At 40.9% G+C, this 21,470-nt stretch overlaps 1 protein-coding gene across 1 annotated transcript in view; it reads left to right on the plus strand.

Moving 5' to 3' along the window:
* Window positions 1-5,077: 5,077 nt before the first annotated feature.
* The window catches only part of slc6a16a (solute carrier family 6 member 16a), a 35,399-nt gene continuing 19,006 nt past the window's right edge, over window positions 5,078-21,470 (plus strand). The window contains exons 1-2 of the mRNA XM_071403868.1: window positions 5,078-5,354; window positions 18,383-18,623. Coding sequence (XP_071259969.1) covers window positions 18,383-18,623 — 241 coding nt within the window. The 5' untranslated portion in view covers window positions 5,078-5,354. The remainder of the gene's footprint in view (window positions 5,355-18,382; window positions 18,624-21,470) is intronic.

The following is a 21,470-nucleotide window of genomic DNA, read 5'->3' on the forward strand; positions in this document are numbered from 1 at the left end:
GTTTGTACCTTTAATACATGATAATAAGATGAGATGTATTTTATTGTCCGTTAACTTACAGAGAACATAAACATCTTTATGCTCACAACCCAGACACACACATCCTGGAGGTCTGGAAGCAATGGGTCGATGGAGGCCCCAGGGCTGTGATCATTTGAGCCTGCTGCCAGCGGTGCAGGTAGTCTTCATATCCTGGGACCTGCAAGTTGACTCTCCAATTCCTCACCAGGTTTATCTGATTGATCCTCTACACCAACTTCTGAAGCTGGTCCGTTTTATAACATTTCCAATCCCTCCTCTGTAAGATCATTGAGGTCAGATATGCCTCCTGTGTGTTCGTAGGTCCGACAGGACCTGGAGAATCCTCAACTCAACCTCTGACTCCACATTACAAAACATGACCCACATAATGCTGCCTATAAACCACACTGTCTGTGTTTCATAGGACTTGTGTCTGTGTGCTGACATGGTTTGGTGGCTTTGTGGCTTTCCTCCATTCATAACTGACTTGTAACTACCAGTGAGATAATAGGATCCATGTGGTGTGGCTGTGTTTGGTTCTCTCTCCCTCCCTCTCTATCATTCTGTCATGGTGTCTGTATTCTGGTGGAGCTGGTTTGTCCAGGGTCATAACGTCACATAGCTTCAGTCTCTCTTCATTGACATGTCTGCCACAATGCCTCGCACTCTCTCTCTAACCGGTTATGGATGATACACACACACGTCACACCCACACCCACACCCACAACCACACCCAAACACACACACACACACACACACACACACACACACACACACACACACACACACACACACACACACACACACACACACACATAGGCGTCACACACACACACACACACACATAGGCGTCACACACACACACACACACACACACATAGGCGTCACACACACACACACACACACACACACACACACACACACACACACACACACACACACACACACATAGGCGTCACACACACACACACACACACACATAGGCGTCACACACACACACAGGCACATAGACGTCACACACACACACATAGACATCACACGGTGCATAGTATCATATGAATGGTGTTACTTCAGCGGTGTAGGCATTCGTGTTACGTGTGTCTCCATGAATTAGTTGCAACAAGTACAGTAACTATATACAGTAGTATTGTGATAATATATGATACAGCAGCTAAGGTCCTCAAGTTGTACTGCATAGAGCCATGACTACATGGATACAAATAAACCTTATGGAACAGCGGGGACTGTGAAAAGACACACACAAAGGTACAGACACACGCTTACACAGACACATGACAAGACACACTCTACACACACATGCTGTACACATTCATTTTGTATTGTAGATATGTGATAGTAGAGTAGTGGCCTGAGGGAACACACTTAATGTGTTGTGAAAAGTGTTATGAAATGTAATGTCATGTAATATTTTAAATTGGATAAAACTGCCTTAATGTTGCTGGACCCGAGGAAGAGTAGCTGTTGCCTTGGCAGGAACTAATGGGGATCCATAATAAACCCCAGGAAGAGTAGCTGTTGCCTTGGCAGGAACTAATGGGGATCCATAATAAACCCCAGGAAGAGTAGCTGTTGCCTTGGCAGGAACTAATGGGGATCCATAATAAACCCCAGGAAGAGTAGCTGTTGCCTTGGCAGGAACTAATGGGGATCCATAATAAACCCCAGGAAGAGTAGCTGTTGCCTTGGCAGGAACTAATGGGGATGCATAATAAACCCCAGGAAGAGTAGCTGCTGCCTTGGCAGGAACTAATGGTAATCCAAAATAAACCCCAGGAAGAGTAGCTGCTTCCTTGGAAGGAACTAATGGGGATCCATAATATACCCCAGGAAGAGTAGCTGCTTCCTTGGAAGGAACTAATGGGGATAAGGTTTTGGTAAGGAAGCCTAGTGGTGCCCAGACCATATGGTTTTGGTAACCAGACCATACAGTTTTGGTAAGGAAGCCTAGTGGTAACCAGACCATAGTGGTAACCAGACCATGTCTAGCGGTATAAAATACCATATGGTTTTGGTAAGGGAGCCTAGTGGTAACCAGACCATATTGGTTTTGGTAAGGGAGCCTAGTGGTAACCAGACCATATGGTTTTGGTAAGAGAGCCTAGTGGTAACCAGACCATATTGGTTTTGGTAAGGAAGCCTAGTGGTAACCAGACCATATGGTTTTGGTAAGGGAGCCTAGTGGTAACCAGACCATATGGTTTTGGTAAGGAAGCCTAGTGGTAACCAGACCATATGGTTTTGGTAAGAGAGCCTAGTGGTAACCAGACCATATGGTTTTGGTAAGGGAGCCTAGTGGTAACCAGACCATATGGTTTTGGTAAGGAAGCCTAGTGGTAACCAGACCATATGGTTTTGGTAAGAGAGCCTAGTGGTAACCAGACCATATGGTTTTGGTAAGGGAGCCTAGTGGTAACCAGACCATATGGTTTTGGTAAGGAAGCCTAGTGGTAACCAGACCATATGGTTTTGGTAAGGAAGCCTAGTTGTATAAAAGACCATATGGTTTTGGTAAGAGAGCCTAGTGGTAACCAGACCATATGGTTTTGGTAAGGAAGCCTAGTGGTAACCAGACCATATGGCTTTGGTAAGAGAGCCTAGTGGTAACCAGACCATATGGTTTTGGTAAGGAAGCCTAGTGGTACTTAAGGATGACAACAGTGGAACTGGAGCTTAGCCAGTCATGTTGCTACCAAGTCACAACCTTACCTTGGCATGAACTAATTAACTTATTGTGTGGGTAGAGAGGAGGGTGGATGGGGATGTTATTGTGTGGGTAGAGAGGATGGATGGTGATGTTATTGTGTGGGTAGAGAGGAGGATGGATGGTGATGTTATTGTGTGGGTAGAGAGGAGGATGGATGGTGATGTTATTGTGTGGGTAGAGAGGAGGAGGGATGGTGATGTTATTGTGTGGGTAGAGAGGATGGATGGTGATGTTATTGTGTGAGTAGAGAGGATGGATGGTGATGTTATTGTGTGGGTAGAGAGGAGGATGGATGGTGATGTTATTGTGTGAGTAGAGAGGATGGATGGTGATGTTATTGTGTGGGTAGAGAGGAGGATGGATGGTGATGTTATTGTGTGGGTAGAGAGGAGGATGGATGGGGATGTTATTGTGTGGGTAGAGAGGAGGATGGATGGTGATGTTATTGTGTGGGTAGAGAGGAGGATGGATGGTGATGTTATTGTGTGGGTAGAGAGGAGGATGGATGGGGATGTTATTGTGTGGGTAGAGAGGAGGATGGATGGGGATGTTATTGTGTGGGTAGAGAGGATGGATGGTGATGTTATTGTGTGGGTAGAGAGGAGGATGGATGGTGATGTTATTATGTGGGTAGAGAGGAGGATGGATGGGGATGTTATTGTGTGAGTAGAGAGGAGGATGGATGGTGATGTTATTGTGTGAGTAGAGAGGAGGATGGATGGTGATGTTATTGTGTGGGTAGAGAGGAGGATGGATGGTGATGTTATTGTGTGGGTAGAGAGGAGGATGGGTGGTGATGTTATTGTGTGGGTAGAGAGGAGGAGGGATGGTAATGTTATTGTGTGGGTAGAGAGGAGGATGGATGGTGATGTTATTGTGTGAGTAGAGAGGATGGATGGTGATGTTATTGTGTGGGTAGAGAGGAGGATGGGTGGTGATGTTATTGTGTGGGTAGAGAGGAGGAGGGATGGTGATGTTATTGTGTGGGTAGAGAGGAGGATGGATGTTGATGTTATTGTGTGGGTAGAGAGGAGGATGGATGGTGATGTTATTGTGTGGGTAGAGAGGAGGATGGATGGTGATGTTATTGTGTGGGTAGAGAGGAGGATGGATGGTGATGTTATTGTGTGGGTAGAGAGGAGGATGGATGGTGTTATTGTGTGCTGTACGATGTAATTCTATCTATTTATGTATTCTATGTAGAAGTAGCAGACATTTTTAATTGTCCGAGACAAATTCTCCCTCGGGACAATAAAATACACCGAGTGTACAAAACATTATGAACACCTGCTCTTTCCATGACATAAACTGACTAGGTGAATTTAGGTGAAAGCTATGATCCCTTATTGATGTCACTTGTTAAATCCACTTCAATCAGTTTAGATGAAGGGCATCGTTAAATAAGGATTTTTAAGCCTTGAAACAATTGAGATGTGGATTGTGTATGTGTGCCATTCAGAGGGTGGACAAAATATTTAAGTGCCTTTGAACAGGGTTCGGTAGTAGCTGCCAGGCGCACCGGTTTGTCTCAAGAACTGCATCGCTGCCGGGTTTTTCACACTGGAGGGGTAATATCCTATCCTATCTCATCCTAATGGGATGCAAGTCATTAATAATATGGGCATCACAGTGTACCTATGTTATGAGTGTATATGTGTCCAGTGTCCACCCCCTTTGGGCAGGTGTAAAGCTCTCTGTAGCTAGCTTGACTAATAAAAAAAAGTCTAAACGTGTGTGTGTTTTCAGGATGAGCTCATGAAATCCCATGTGATAACCTAGAGCTCCCCCCTGTGGATAAAGTTATTACATATGAACTGACCAGTCGATGAAAACTATTGGACTGTCATTCAACATTCAATAAATAGTGCTACTTGTGAAGAGTTCATTTAATACTAAGAGTACGTCAAAAACTACGTTTATAAAGTAGGCAGGGTCTTAAATACCTAAAGACACGGTAACAATGTCAGATTAACGCTTTCACGTCGACGCTGTCTAATGAATAAGATATTTTCTAAAGAATAATAAATTAGAGTGCTTATCTTTTAAAGCTGAATTGATTGTTTACCGTCATGCACTAGGCTACAAAGGTTGTATCTCCTACAGTGCCTAAAAAGGACACTTGACATGGAAATGACCTTATACCAAATTAAATTTGTTGCGAATTTGTGGCATGTAATTCAAACACTTCGGCCAACATGCAGCTAACTAAAGAAACCAATCTGAAGCGAACCACTGATGTCGGCCCTGTGTGTATTTTGTAATATTATAGGGACTGTGAGGGGAGGGACTGTGAAGGGAGACCAGAGCCAATCAAAAGACGAAGGGAGTTGGTCTTCTTGATATCTTGGCAAGATCGACAGATCATGCTTCTTACACTGCTACAACGTGGCGCCTGTGAAGTTTTGTATAGGATTCCGAATACCAATGATCAAGTTGAGCGCTCCAGAGAACCCTTCGTTATTATTTGCGTCAAACCAGACGTAATATAGAGAGACAAGACAAGGTTCTCGTTCTGCTGGGGTAACGGACCAAGGCTGGCAGTGAGAAGTTGTCCGACGTCAGAGACTACTCCCCCAAGTGCACAGCGCGACGTAGAGGGCAAAACGTGGTATGTTCAATATTACCATTGAGAACGTTATTGTATCCCTTGTTAGGTTGGTGAACTCATGCGCTGTTTGCATGCGAGACAAGGTTTTAAAAGCGTATTTTCTTTTACACAGAACCCCCCTCTTCCTTGCTTTCTAACCTTAATGGCATCATGCCTACATAGCGACCTTTGTCTATCCTTTTACATATTTTTAAATGTTCAGTAAATAGCCTAATTGTTTTTCGTTTCATGTATTACGCCGATTGCGTGTGGGTTATTTTCTCACTTGAAAAATGTGTACTATTACTTATGGAAGAGCCCGATTGGCAGCAATTCAGTTGGTTTCTTTTCACTTCGGGGAAGTAATATTTGTGTAATATTCATATAATTATAATTAATTTATTCTGTCCTATTTCTATGTTAATGCCCTGGCCTATGTAAACACGCTGTATATATATATATATATATATATGGGCTATTTATGTAGGGATTATGTAGGGATCAACCTTTATTACATTGTTATGACGTTCTTTATGAGGAGTTCAGGACCATTTCATTTCAAATAATATGGATGAAGGATTGTTTAAATGTACATTTTTACATTGTTGTCAGTTTGTCTCAACCTATAAATTGTTTTCTGTGTAGCGAAAGTGTAGCACTATAGGACCTCATCAGATAAATAAGTAGGCTAGCAACCTTTTTATAACCCGACAAAAGATCAGAATTTACTCCAAACAATGCTGTTGCCAAGGTGACTTGAAGAGCCAGTACCCAAACTCATTTTGGAAAGTAGTTTATTAAGACTGGAAAGAAACACTTCGTTTTTCGTTTGGGTTGGAAGTAAAAAGAGACATTTCCATGCGCTGAAAAGAAAATGGACTGGGAAATATTCTTAGACAACAGAAAATCGTACACACATCTTGGTCTGTGTCCGTCTTTGTCTGTGTCAAGTGTTTTACCACATCTAAACATGTACAAGGGTTCTGTTGAGGTTGGCAATACGTTACTTACTGCAACATAATAAATAGTATTTAAACCAGTGTAGGGTTTTCACAGTGCCGTTGTCTGTAGATCACTGATGTTCACTCTGTGGATGGATCTTGCTGTGATGCACGTTGCATATTGAACTAGAAGGTTAACAACTGCTTGCTAGTAAAGTTTCCGTTCTTATTATAACATATTATACAGTTACAATAAATCCACAGGATTATGATACACTGGTGAGTTTAGTTAGCATATCATATCCATTACAATTGACCTGTAGTGTTTGTTTGTCCCATAGGCCTCTAGTCAAAGGTATTGCCAAACAAAACGTTATGTAATATTCTTTATTTTATTCAGAATTCTCTCACTTACAAATACATTCATACAACTGCATAGAGTTTTTGACCAGGGGCGTGTGGGTAATTATGACCTAATCTGAGAATCGTTGTTTACACACGTTTTTTTTTATTTTACAAATCAAGTGTTGGGTGTGTATTTATTTAACATAACACTTTGGGTGTGTGGCTCTCTGGGACGCCATGTTCTCTCTTTACTGACAGTGTTTCATTGACCAGTAGCTTAGTTAAATAAAGGTTAAATAATATATATACAGATTTTTTTTAATAGCCCAAAATGTCTCTGGACGCCATGTTCTCTCTTCACAGACACAGTGTTTCACTGACCAGTAGCTCAAAACAACTCTGGACACTTAACCACTATGGGGGGCAGAGGGTTAGGGGTGAAGAGGTAGAATTAGAGGTGAGCTAAATTTACAGAGAGGCAAAGAGGCAGAGAGAGAGAGAGAGAAGAAAGACAGAGAACTAGAGGAGTCAAAAGGGGTGATGTGTTTGAGAGAGTGAGAGACAAAGCTGTTTGGATTTGAGTACTAAAGTCGAACCTGTTTAGGACTACTCCTTCAATACCTCCTTGGGAGGCTGAATTTTTATTAGAAACATCAGCATTGGAGTCTCGACAACAAAATGGACCGTCAAAAAACAGCAGCAACAACAACGATGACAACAACAACTAAACAGACTCTAAACCAGTATACAACCTATAGTCTAGTCTACACCTGTCCTCTCTTACTAGCACTGACTGAGGATAGCTGATGTAGATGAATGTACCTATAGTCTAGTCTACACCTGTCCTCTCTTACTAGCACTGACTGATCATAGCTGATGTATTGAGGAACGTTTGACTGTAACTATGACTACCTAGCTGAATGTACCTAGATGAATGTACCTATCTGAATGTACCTAGATGAATGTACCCAGATGAATGTACCCAGCTGAATGTACCTAGATGAATGTACCCAGATGAATGTACCTAGATGAATGTACCCAGCTGAATGTACCTAGATGAATGTACCCAGATGAATGTACTAGATGAATGTACCCAGATGAATGTACCCAGATGAATGTACCCAGATGAATGTACCCAGATGAATGTACCCAGATGAATGTACTAGATGAATGTACCCAGATGAATGTACCCAGATGAATGTACCTAGATGAATGTACCCAGATGAATGTACCCAGATGAATGTACTAGATGAATGTACCCAGATGAATGTACCTAGATGAATGTACCCAGATGAATGTACCTAGATGAATGTACCTAGATGAATGTACTAGATGAATGTACCCAGATGAATGTACCTAGATGAATGTACCCAGATGAATGTACCTAGATGAATGTACTAGATGAATGTACCCAGATGAATGTACCTAGATGAATGTACTAGATGAATGTACCCAGATGAATGTACCTAGATGAATGTACTAGATGAATGTACCCAGATGAATGTACCTAGCTGAATGTACCCAGATGAATGTACCTAGATGAATGTACTAGATGAATGTACCCAGATGAATGTACCTAGCTGAATGTACTAGATGAATGTACCCAGATGAATGTACCTAGATGAATGTACTAGATGAATGTACCCAGATGAATGTACCTAGCTGAATGTACCCAGATGAATGTACTAGATGAATGTACCCAGATGAATGTACCCAGATGAATGTACCCAGATGAATGTACCCAGATGAATGTACCCAGATGAATGTACCCAGATGAATGTACCTAGATGAATGTACCCAGATGAATGTACCCAGATGAATGTACCTAGCTGAATGTACCTAGATGAATGTACCCAGATGAATGTACCCAGCTGAATGTACCTAGATGAATGTACCCAGATGAATGTACCTAGATGAATGTACCTAGATGAATGTACCCAGATGAATGTACCTAGCTGAATGTACCCAGCTGAATGTACCTAGATGAATGTACCTAGATGAATGTACCCAGATGAATATACCCAGATGAATGTACCTAGATGAATGTACCTAGCTGAATGTACCTAGATGAATGTACCTAGATGAATGTACCTAGATGAATGTACCCAGCTGAATGTACCTAGATGAATGTACCCAGATGAATGTACCTAGCTGAATGTACCTAGATGAATGTACCTAGATGAATGTACCTAGATGAATGTACCCAGATGAATGTACCTAGCTGAATGTACCTAGATGAATGTACCTAGATGAATGTACCTAGATGAATGTACCCAGCTGAATGTACCTAGATGAATGTACCCAGATGAATGTACCTAGCTGAATGTACCTAGATGAATGTACCCAGATGAATGTACCTAGATGAATGTACCTAGCTGAATGTACCTAGATGAATGTACCTAGATGAATGTACCCAGATGAATGTACCCAGATGAATGTACCTAGATGAATGTACCTAGATGAATGTACCTATCTGAATGTACCTAGATGAATGTACCCAGATGAATGTACCCAGCTGAATGTACCTAGATGAATGTACCCAGATGAATGTACCTAGATGAATGTACCTAGATGAATGTACCCAGATGAATGTACCTAGCTGAATGTACCTAGCTGAATGTACCTAGATGAATGTACCTAGATGAATGTACCTATCTGAATGTACCTAGATGAATGTACCCAGATGAATGTACTAGATGAATGTACCCAGATGAATGTACCCAGATGAATGTACCCAGATGAATGTACCCAGATGAATGTACCCAGATGAATGTACCTAGCTGAATGTACCCAGATGAATGTACCCAGATGAATGTACCCAGATGAATGTACCCAGATGAATGTACCCAGATGAATGTACCCAGCTGAATGTACCTAGATGAATGTACCCAGATGAATGTACCTAGATGAATGTACCTATCTGAATGTACCTAGCTGAATGTACCCAGATGAATGTACCCAGATGAATGTACCTAGATGAATGTACCTAGAGTAATGTACCCAGATGAATGTACCCAGATGAATGTACCCAGATGAATGTACCTATCTGAATGTACCTAGAGTAATGTACCCAGCTGAATGTACCTAGATGAATGTACCCAGATGAATGTACCTAGATGAATGTACCTAGATGAATGTACCTAGAGTAATGTACCCAGATGAATGTACCCAGATGAATGTACCCAGATGAATGTACCTATCTGAATGTACCTAGATGAATGTACCTAGATGAATGTACCCAGATGAATGTACCTAGATGAATGTACCTAGATGAATGTACCTAGATGAATGTACCCAGATGAATGTACCCAGATGAATATACCTAGATGAATATACCCAGATGAATGTACCCAGATGAATGTACCTAGATGAATGTACCTAGAGTAATGTACCTAGATGAATGTACCTATCTGAATGTACCTATCTGAATGTACCTATCTGAATGTACCTATCTGAATGTACCTAGATGAATATACCTAGATGAATGTACCTAGATGAATGTACCCAGATGAATGTACCTAGATGAATGTACCCAGATGAATGTACCTAGATGAATGTACTAGATGAATGTACCCAGATGAATGTACCTAGCTGAATGTACTAGATGAATGTACCCAGATGAATGTACCTAGATGAATGTACTAGATGAATGTACCCAGATGAATGTACCTAGCTGAATGTACCCAGATGAATGTACCTAGATGAATGTACTAGATGAATGTACCCAGATGAATGTACCTAGCTGAATGTACTAGATGAATGTACCCAGATGAATGTACCTAGATGAATGTACTAGATGAATGTACCCAGATGAATGTACCTAGCTGAATGTACCCAGATGAATGTACTAGATGAATGTACCCAGATGAATGTACCCAGATGAATGTACCCAGATGAATGTACCCAGATGAATGTACCCAGATGAATGTACCCAGATGAATGTACCTAGATGAATGTACCCAGATGAATGTACCCAGATGAATGTACCTAGCTGAATGTACCTAGATGAATGTACCCAGATGAATGTACCCAGCTGAATGTACCTAGATGAATGTACCCAGATGAATGTACCTAGATGAATGTACCTAGATGAATGTACCCAGATGAATGTACCTAGCTGAATGTACCCAGCTGAATGTACCTAGATGAATGTACCTAGATGAATGTACCCAGATGAATATACCCAGATGAATGTACCTAGATGAATGTACCTAGCTGAATGTACCTAGATGAATGTACCTAGATGAATGTACCTAGATGAATGTACCCAGCTGAATGTACCTAGATGAATGTACCCAGATGAATGTACCTAGCTGAATGTACCTAGATGAATGTACCTAGATGAATGTACCTAGATGAATGTACCCAGATGAATGTACCTAGCTGAATGTACCTAGATGAATGTACCTAGATGAATGTACCTAGATGAATGTACCCAGCTGAATGTACCTAGATGAATGTACCCAGATGAATGTACCTAGCTGAATGTACCTAGATGAATGTACCCAGATGAATGTACCTAGATGAATGTACCTAGCTGAATGTACCTAGATGAATGTACCTAGATGAATGTACCCAGATGAATGTACCCAGATGAATGTACCTAGATGAATGTACCTAGATGAATGTACCTATCTGAATGTACCTAGATGAATGTACCCAGATGAATGTACCCAGCTGAATGTACCTAGATGAATGTACCCAGATGAATGTACCTAGATGAATGTACCTAGATGAATGTACCCAGATGAATGTACCTAGCTGAATGTACCTAGCTGAATGTACCTAGATGAATGTACCTAGATGAATGTACCTATCTGAATGTACCTAGATGAATGTACCCAGATGAATGTACTAGATGAATGTACCCAGATGAATGTACCCAGATGAATGTACCCAGATGAATGTACCCAGATGAATGTACCTAGCTGAATGTACCCAGATGAATGTACCCAGATGAATGTACCCAGATGAATGTACCCAGATGAATGTACCCAGATGAATGTACCCAGCTGAATGTACCTAGATGAATGTACCCAGATGAATGTACCTAGATGAATGTACCTATCTGAATGTACCTAGATGAATGTACCCAGATGAATGTACCCAGATGAATGTACCTAGATGAATGTACCTAGAGTAATGTACCCAGATGAATGTACCCAGATGAATGTACCCAGATGAATGTACCTATCTGAATGTACCTAGAGTAATGTACCCAGCTGAATGTACCTAGATGAATGTACCCAGATGAATGTACCTAGATGAATGTACCTAGATGAATGTACCTAGAGTAATGTACCCAGATGAATGTACCCAGATGAATGTACCCAGATGAATGTACCTATCTGAATGTACCTAGATGAATGTACCTAGATGAATGTACCCAGATGAATGTACCTAGATGAATGTACCTAGATGAATGTACCTAGATGAATGTACCCAGATGAATGTACCCAGATGAATATACCTAGATGAATATACCCAGATGAATGTACCCAGATGAATGTACCTAGATGAATGTACCTAGAGTAATGTACCTAGATGAATGTACCTATCTGAATGTACCTATCTGAATGTACCTATCTGAATGTACCTATCTGAATGTACCTAGATGAATATACCTAGATGAATGTACCTAGATGAATGTACCCAGATGAATATACCTAGATGAATATACCTAGATGAATATACCTAGATGAATGTACCTATCTGAATGTACCTAGATGAATATACCTAGATGAATATACCTAGATGAATGTACCTAGATGAATGTACCTATCTGAATGTACCTAGATGAATATACCTAGATGAATGTACCTAGATGAATGTACCTAGATGAATGTACCCAGATTAATGTACCTATCTGAATGTACCCAGATGAATGTACCTAGATGAATGTACCTAGATGAATGTACTAGATGAATGTACCCAGATGAATGTACTAGATGAATGTACCCAGATGAATGTACCTAGATGAATGTACCTAGATGAATGTACCTAGATGAATGTACCCAGATGAATGTACCTAGATGAATGTACCCAGATGAATGTACTAGATGAATGTACCTAGATGAATGTACTAGATGAATGTACCCAGATGAATGTACCCAGATGAATGTACTAGCTGAATGTACCTAGATGAATGTACCCAGATGAATGTACCCAGATGAATGTACCTAGATGAATGTACCCAGATGAATGTACTAGATGAATGTACCCAGATGAATGTACCTAGATGAATGTACCTAGCTGAATGTACCTAGATGAATGTACCCAGATGAATGTACCTAGATGAATGTACCTAGATGAATGTACTAGATGAATGTACCCAGATGAATGTACCTAGATGAATGTACCTAGATGAATGTACCTAGATGAATGTACCTAGCTGAATGTACCTAGATGAATGTACCTAGCTGAATGTACCCAGATGAATGTACCTAGATGAATGTACCTAGCTGAATGTACCTAGATGAATGTACCTAGCTGAATGTACCCAGATGAATGTACCCAGATGAATGTACCTAGATGAATGTACCTAGATGAATGTACCCAGATGAATGTACCTAGATGAATGTACCCAGATGAATGTACCTAGATGAATGTACCCAGATGAATGTACCCAGATGAATGTACCTAGATGAATGTACCTAGATGAATGTACCTAGCTGAATGTACCTAGATGAATGTACCTAGCTGAATGTACCCAGATGAATGTACCCAGATGAATGTACCTAGATGAATGTACCTAGATGAATGTACCCAGATGAATGTACCCAGATGAATGTACCCAGATGAATGTACCTAGATGAATGTACCCAGATGAATGTACCCAGATGAATGTACCTAGATGAATGTACCCAGATGAATGTACCCAGATGAATGTACCTAGATGAATGTACCCAGATGAATGTACCCAGATGAATGTACCTAGATGAATGTACCTAGATGAATGTACCCAGATGAATGTACCCAGATGAATGTACCTAGATGAATGTACCTAGATGAATGTACCCAGATGAATGTACCTAGACGAATGTACAGTTGAAGTCGGAAGTTTACATACACCTTAGCCAAATACATTTAAACTCAGTTTTTCACAATTCCTGACATTTAATCCTAGTAAAAATTCCCTGTTTTAGGTCAGTTAGGATCACCACTTTATTTAAAAAAATGTGAAATGTCAGAATAATAGTAGAGAGAATGATTTATTTCAGTTTTTATTTCTTTCATCACGTTCCCAGTGGGTCAGAAATTTACATACACTCAATTAGTATTTGGTAGCATTGCCTTTAAATTGTTTAACTTGGGTCAAACGTTTCGGGTAGCCTTCCACAAGCATCCCACAATAAGTTGGGTGAATTTTGGCCCATTCCTCCTGACAGAGCTGGTGTAACTGAGTCAGGTTTGTTGGTCTCCTTGCTCGCACACGCTTTTTCAGTTCTGCCCGCAAATTTTCTATAGGATTGAAGTCAGGGCTTTGTGATGGCCACTCCAATACCTTGACTTTGTTGTCCTGCCACAACTTTGGAAGTATGCTTGGGATCATTGTTCATTTGGAAGACCCATTTGCGACCAAGCTTTAACTTCCTGACTGATGTCTTGAGATGTTGCTTCAATATATCCACAGAATTTTCCTCCCTCATGATGCCATCTATTTTGTGAAGTGCTCCTGCAGAAAATCACACCCACAACATGGTGCTGCCACCCCCGTGCTTCACGGTTGGGATGGTGTTCTTCGGGTTTCAAGCCTCCCCCTTTTTCCTCCAAACATAACGATGGTCATTATGGCCAAACAGTTCTATTTTTGTTTCATCAGACCAGAGGCCATTTCTGCAAAAAGTACGATCTTTGTCCCCATGTGCAGTTGCAAACCGTAGTCTGGCTTTCTTCCTTACTGAGCGGCTTTTCAGGATATATCGATATAGGACTGGTTTTACTGTGGATATAGATACTTTTGTATCTGTTTCCTCCAGCATATTCACATGGTCCTTTGCTGTTGTTCTGGAATTGATTTGCACTTTTCACACCAAAGTACGTTCATCTCTAGGAGACAACGCGTCTCCTTCCTGAGCGGTATGACGGCTGCGTGGTCCCATGGTGTTTATACTTGCATACTATTGTGTGTACTGATGAACGTGGTACCTTCAGGCGTTTGGAAATTGCTCCCAAGGATGAACCAGACTTGTGGAGGTCTACAATTGTTTTCTGAGGTCTTGGCTGATTTCTTTTGATTTTCCCATGATGTCAAGCAAAGAGGCACTGAGTTTGAAGGTAGTGTAGCTCCCTCCAGTAACCACGAGCACAACCGTTCCTTGATTTTAACTGGCGGCTTTATCCTGTAGATTTAGTCAGAATTATCACCTTCCGTGAGAACTATAAAGTAAATGAAAAATACAGTTAAGCACACTCTTACAACCTTATCTTACGAGTGACTTATTAGCTTGGTATAACTCTGAAGTGCTTACATACATAAACAGTTTAGCTGGCGCTATAACAGTATTAGATTAAAGACATGAATAAAGGAAAAATACCTCATTGGCTGCTTATTACAGAAGGGAGGAAATCAAGCTTCACACTTATTATTCCTGGCATGAATTCACGCTTCATCCTTAATTATTATAACGTTACCATCCTAACATATACGCTTCAAACTTTATGAACAACACCCGATGACATGAAAACTTAGCTAACACAGCGCGGGATTGCCTTCCCTCCAAAAGTGTGTTGCTACAATAAGGATCCCCGTTACAACAGTTATTAGCTACGTAGTTCCGCTTCTCTTATCATTTCCCCGCACAGCGGACACGTAAACAATTCAAACACAAAACAACGACATAACCTGTAAGTCTAACTGTCAGTTACACAATTCAAACACAAAACAACGACATAACCTGTAAGTCTAACTGGCAGTTACAGGTAGGCCTTGAAATACATCCACAGGTACACCTCCAATTGACTCAAATTATGTCAATTCGCCTATCAGAAGCTTCTAAAGCCATGACATAATTTTCTGGAATTTTCCAAGCTGTTCAAAGGCACAGTCAACTTAGTGTATGTAAACTTCTGACCCACTACAATTGCGATACATTGAGTTATAAGTGAAATAATCTGTCTGTAAACAATTGTTGAAAAATGACTTGTGTCATGCACAAAGTAGATATCCTAACCAACTTGCCAAAACTATAATTTGTTAACAAGAAATGTGTGGAGTGGTTGAAAAACTAGTTTTAATGACTCCAACCTAAGTGTATGTAAACTTCCGACTTCAACTGTACCTAGCTGAATGTACCTAGATGAATGAATACCTAGATGAATGTACCTAGATGAATGCACTAACTGTAAGAGTGTCTGCTAAATTACTAAAATGTAAATGTAGCCTAATAGTCAATCTAACAGTTTAACCAGAGTGTATTGGCTATTGTAAACCAATCAGCTCAGAGCAGATCTAGTAAGGTGCTCCTAATAGCTTCCCTATTCCCATAGTAGAATGACTCTGGTAACTCCTGCCAGTAGTCGTGTGGATCCATTACAATACCCCTCCCTCTGGTGTAAACCAATGTAACCTCCTCCCCCTGCTGTAAACCAATGTAACCTCCTCCCCCTGCTGTAAACCAATGTAACCTCCTCCCCCTGCTGTAAACCAATGTAACCTCCTCCCCCTGCTGTAAACCAATGTAACCCTCGAGTCACACTTGTCAGAATAGATTGACCCAATGGAAACCACATGTTTGACTCTGTTCCATTAATTCCATTCCAGCCATTACAATGAGCCTGTCCTCCCACTGCTACTCCCACCAGCCTCCACTGTTGTGTGTGTGTGTGTGTGTGTGTGTGTGTGTGTGTGTGTGTGTGTGTGTGTGTGTGTGTGTGTGTGTGTGTGTGTGTGTGTGTGTGTGTGTGTGTGTGTGTGTGTGTGTGTGTGTGTGTGTGTGTGTGTGTGAGAGAGAGAAACTACCTGTTCTATCTGGTTCCAGCTAGGTTCTTCTCCACTCTTATAGCTGATACTAGCTGTGTCCCTGTGCCAAGGAGGTCACTATAGTAAATAGCCTTGGCCTCTGCGAGTCAGAACGCCTCACAGGAGCCCATCTCCTGTTTCTGTAGCATGAGGCAGCTTGATGTACAAGTACATCCCCTGGACAGGAGACTAGTGGTGTAAATGTGGATCCCCGGTGTGGAGACTCCAGGGTGGGTTCAGTTGGCAGTTGGTTTTATCACCAGAACACAGAGCAGAGAACAGCTTCTATTTGGTACTGTAACAGCTTCTATTTGATACTGTGACAGCTTCTATTTGATACTGTAACAGCTTCTATTTGATACTGTAACAGCTTCTATTTTATACTGTAACAGCTTCTATTTGATACTGTAACAGCTTCTATTTGATATTGTAACAGCTTCTATTTGATACTGTAACAGCTTCTATTTGATACTGTAACAGCTTCTATTTGATATTGTAACAGCTTCTATTTGATATTGTAACAGCTTCTATTTGATACTGTAACAGCTTCTATTTGATATTGTAACAGCTTCTATTTGATACTGTAACAGCTTCTATTTGATACTGTAACAGCTTCTATTTTATATTGTAACAGCTTCTATTTGATACTGTAACATAAAATGGATGGACTGAATCCCATTGAGCCCCCAGCTGTGAAAAACAAGTACCAGACAAATAATAGAGTCTGTGCGGAAACAACCTTTGTCTATTGACACCCACTCACTATCAGAACCTGTACATTAAGCCCCATGTTTATAGTCTATTGACACCCACTCACTATCAGAACCTGTACATTAAGCCCCATGTTTATTGTCTATTGACACCCACTCACTATCAGAACCTGTACATTAAGCCCCATGTTTATAGTCTATTGACACCCACTCACTATCAGAACCTGTACATTAAGCCCCATGTTTATAGTCTATTGACACCCACTCACTATCAGAACCTGTACATTAAGCCCCATGTTTATAGTCTATTGACACCCACTCACTATCAGAACCTGTACATTAAGCCCCATGTTTATAGTCTATTGACACCCACTCACTATCAGAACCTGTACATTAAGCCCCATGTTTATAGTCTATTGACACCCACTCACTATCAGAACCTGTACATTAAGCCCCATGTTTATAGTCTATTGACACCCACTCACTATCAGAACCTGTACATTAAGCCCCATGTTTATTGTCTATTGACACCCACTCACTATCAGAACCTGTACATTAAGCCCCATGTTTATAGTCTATTGACACCCACTCACTATCAGAACCTGTACATTAAGCCCCATGTTTATTGTCTATTGACACCCACTCACTATCAGAACCTGTACATTAAGCTCCATGTTTATAGTCTATTGACACCCACTCACTATCAGAACCTGTACATTAAGCCCCATGTTTATTGTCTATTGACTGTTTATTGTATATAATGTGAGACATATCTAGCAGGCCTGTGAAGAGCCCCCCTTGCCTTTCCTGCTCTAACACCTGCACTAGTCTTGTCTTACTACCACTGACTTTGCTCATAGATTCCTTATTGAGGGAAGATCTACTTAATGCAACTGTGATATGTGGTTTTCCCAAACAGCTAACATAAGATATAATGTTAGTCGCTCTGGATAAGTGTCTGCTAAATGACTCAAATGTAAAATGTAAAAAGAAACCAATGTGGCACACACACAAACACAAACACACACACACACTCAGACACTCACACACCTATCTCTATTGGGACACCTGTTCTTTGTTTCCTTTGTCTAGATGGAGAAGCCTCCATTGCCTAGCGATGAGGAGGGCACTAGGATGGGAGAGAGTCGGTCGGAGGCGGAGCTCCTGGTCTTGGGAGTGGAGGGGACCTCCGGGGGCGTGGCGTCGTCTGGGGATGCAGACGACCGCCCGGCGTGGGACAGCAAGCTGCAGTATGTACTGGCTCAGGTGGGCTTCAGCGTGGGCTTGGGGAACGTATGGAGGTTCCCCTACCTCTGCCATCAGAACGGAGGAGGTAAGTCTCACTCTGTGGGCCCTATAGGACAGGGGCAGAGAGAGAGAGAGAGAGAGAGAGAGAATGGTTTATTTCAAATTCCATAAGGCAACTTTACATGCACTCTTAGAAAAAAGGATTCCAAAAGGGTTGTTTGGCTGTCCCCATAGGAGAACCCTTTTAGGTTCCATGTAAAAGCCTCTGTGGAAAGGGTTCTACATGAAACCTAAAAGGTTGTACATGAAACCTAAAAGGTTGTACATGAAACCTAAAAGGTTGTACATGAAACCAAAAAGGTTCTACATGAAACCTAAAAGTTCTACCTCGAACCAAAAAGGTTCTACATGAAACCTAAAAGTTCTACCTCGAACCAAAAAGGTTCTACATGAAACCTAAAAGGTTGTACATGAAACCAAAAAGGTTCTACATGAAACCTAAAAGTTCTACCTCGAACCAAAAAGGTTCTACATGAAACCTAAAAGTTCTACCTCGAACCAAAAAGGTTCTACATGAAACCTAAAAGTTCTACCTCGAACCAAAAAGGATTCTTCAAAGGGATCTTCTATGTGGACAGCCGAAGAACCCTTTTAGCAGCTATTCCTGAATGATTTGACATATTTGACATAAATACACAAATAAAGGGGGAAAGGGGCGATACCTAGTCAGTTGTTCAACTGAATGCATTCAACTGAAATGTGACATCCACGTCTTCGGTGCCCGGGGAACAGTGGGTTAACTTAGTTTGAATTTTGTAAAGTTAGTGCGGGAGAGGTGGGAAAATTATTGTTATCGATCAATAATGACAAACCTCCTGGCATTGACAACTTAGATGGGAAGCTACTGAGGATGGTAGCTGACTCTATAGCCACTCCTATCTGTCATATTTTTAATCTGAGTCTAGAGGTAAGTCTTTCCCTGGAAGGAAGCCAGAGTAATTCCGCTACCCAAGAGTGGTAAAGCGGCCTTTACTGGTTCTAACAGCAGACCTATACGCTTGCTGCCGGCTCTTAGCAAACTGTTGGAAACAATGGTGTTTGACCAAATAAAATACTATTTCTCTGTAAACAAATGAACAACAGACTTTCAGCATGCTTATAGAGAAGGACACTCAATATGTACTGCACTGACACAAATGACTGATAATTGGTTGAAAGAAATTGATAATAAGAATATTGTGGGAGCTGTAGATTTCAGTGCAGCCTTTGATATTATTGACCATAATCTGTTGTTGAAAAAACGTATTTGCTCTTAATTGTAATCAGAGGGCAGATATAAATACTATACATGCCAGTCTCTCTTGGCTAAGAGTTGAGGAGAGACTGACTGCATCACTTATTTTTTTATAAGAAACATTAATGTGTTGAAAATCCCAAATTGTTTGCATAGTCAACTTACACACAGCTCTGACACACACACTTATCCCACCAGACATGCCACCAGGGGTCTTTTCACAGTTCCCAAATTCAAGAAAACGTACAGTATTATATAGAGCCCTTATTGCATGGAACTTCCATCTTATATTCATCAAATAAACACCAAACCTTGTTTTAAAAAAACAGATAAAGCAACACCTCACGGCACAACGCCTCTCCCCTGTTTGATCTAGATAGTTTGTGTGAATGCATTGATGTGTAGGCTACGTGTGCCTTAAAAATTGTTTTATGTAGTTCTGTCCTTGAGCTGTTCTTGTCTATTGATGTTCTGTATTATGTCATTCTGTATTATGTTTCATGTTTTGTGTGGACCCCAGGAAGAGTAGCTGTTGTTTTTGCAACAGCTAATGGGGATCCTAATAAAATACAAAAAAACCTGCCTTGGTCAGGTGCAGAACAACAGATTTTTACCTTGTCAGCTCGGGGATTTGATCCAGCAACCTTTCGGTTACTAGGCCAACGCTATAACCACTAGATACACAATACACAAAAAATTTATCAACACATGTTTTACGTGAACTATTATCACTAATTATTATTATTACAACCAGCACTTTCAGTCCTTATTATGTGGGACTAGAACTATCACTTTCAGACTTTATTCTGTGGGACTACAACTATCACTTTCAGTCTTTATTCTGTGGGACTAGAACCATCACTTTCAGTCTTTATTCTGTGGTACTAGAACTATCACTTTCAGTCTTTATTCTATGGTACTAGAACCATCACTTTCAGACTTTATGCTGTGGAATTAGAACTGTCACTTTCAGACTTTATCCTGTGGAATTAGAACCATCACTTTCAGACTTTATGCTGTGGGACTAGAACCATCACTTTCAGTCTTGATGCTGTGGGACTAGAACCATAACTTTCAGACTTGATGCTGTGGGACTAGAACCATGGAACTAGAACCATCACTTTCAGACTTTATCCTGTGGAATTAGAACTATCACTTTCAGACTTTATCCTGGGGGACTAGAACCATCACTTTCAGACTTTATGCTGTGGAACTAGAACCATTACTTTCAGACTTAATCCTGTGGGACTAGAACCATCACTTTCAGACATTATGCTGTGGGACTAGAACCATCACTTTCAGACTGTATGCTGTGGGACTAGAACCATCACTTTCAGACAATATGCTGTGGGATTAGAACCATCACTTTCAGACATTATGCTGTGGGACTAGAACCATCACTTTCAGACAATATGCTGTGGGATTAGAACCATCACTTTCAGACATTATGCTGTGGGATTATAACCATCACTTTCAGACAATATGCTGTGGGATTAGAACCATCACTTTCAGACATTATGCTGTGGGACTAGAACCATCACTTTCAGACAATATGCTGTGGGATTAGAACCATCACTTTCAGACATTATGCTGTGGGATTAGAACCATCACTTTCAGACAATATGCTGTGGGATTAGA

This window comes from Salvelinus alpinus, chromosome 1, assembly GCF_045679555.1.
Source record: "Salvelinus alpinus chromosome 1, SLU_Salpinus.1, whole genome shotgun sequence".
Taxonomy (NCBI): Eukaryota; Metazoa; Chordata; class Actinopteri; order Salmoniformes; family Salmonidae; genus Salvelinus; species Salvelinus alpinus.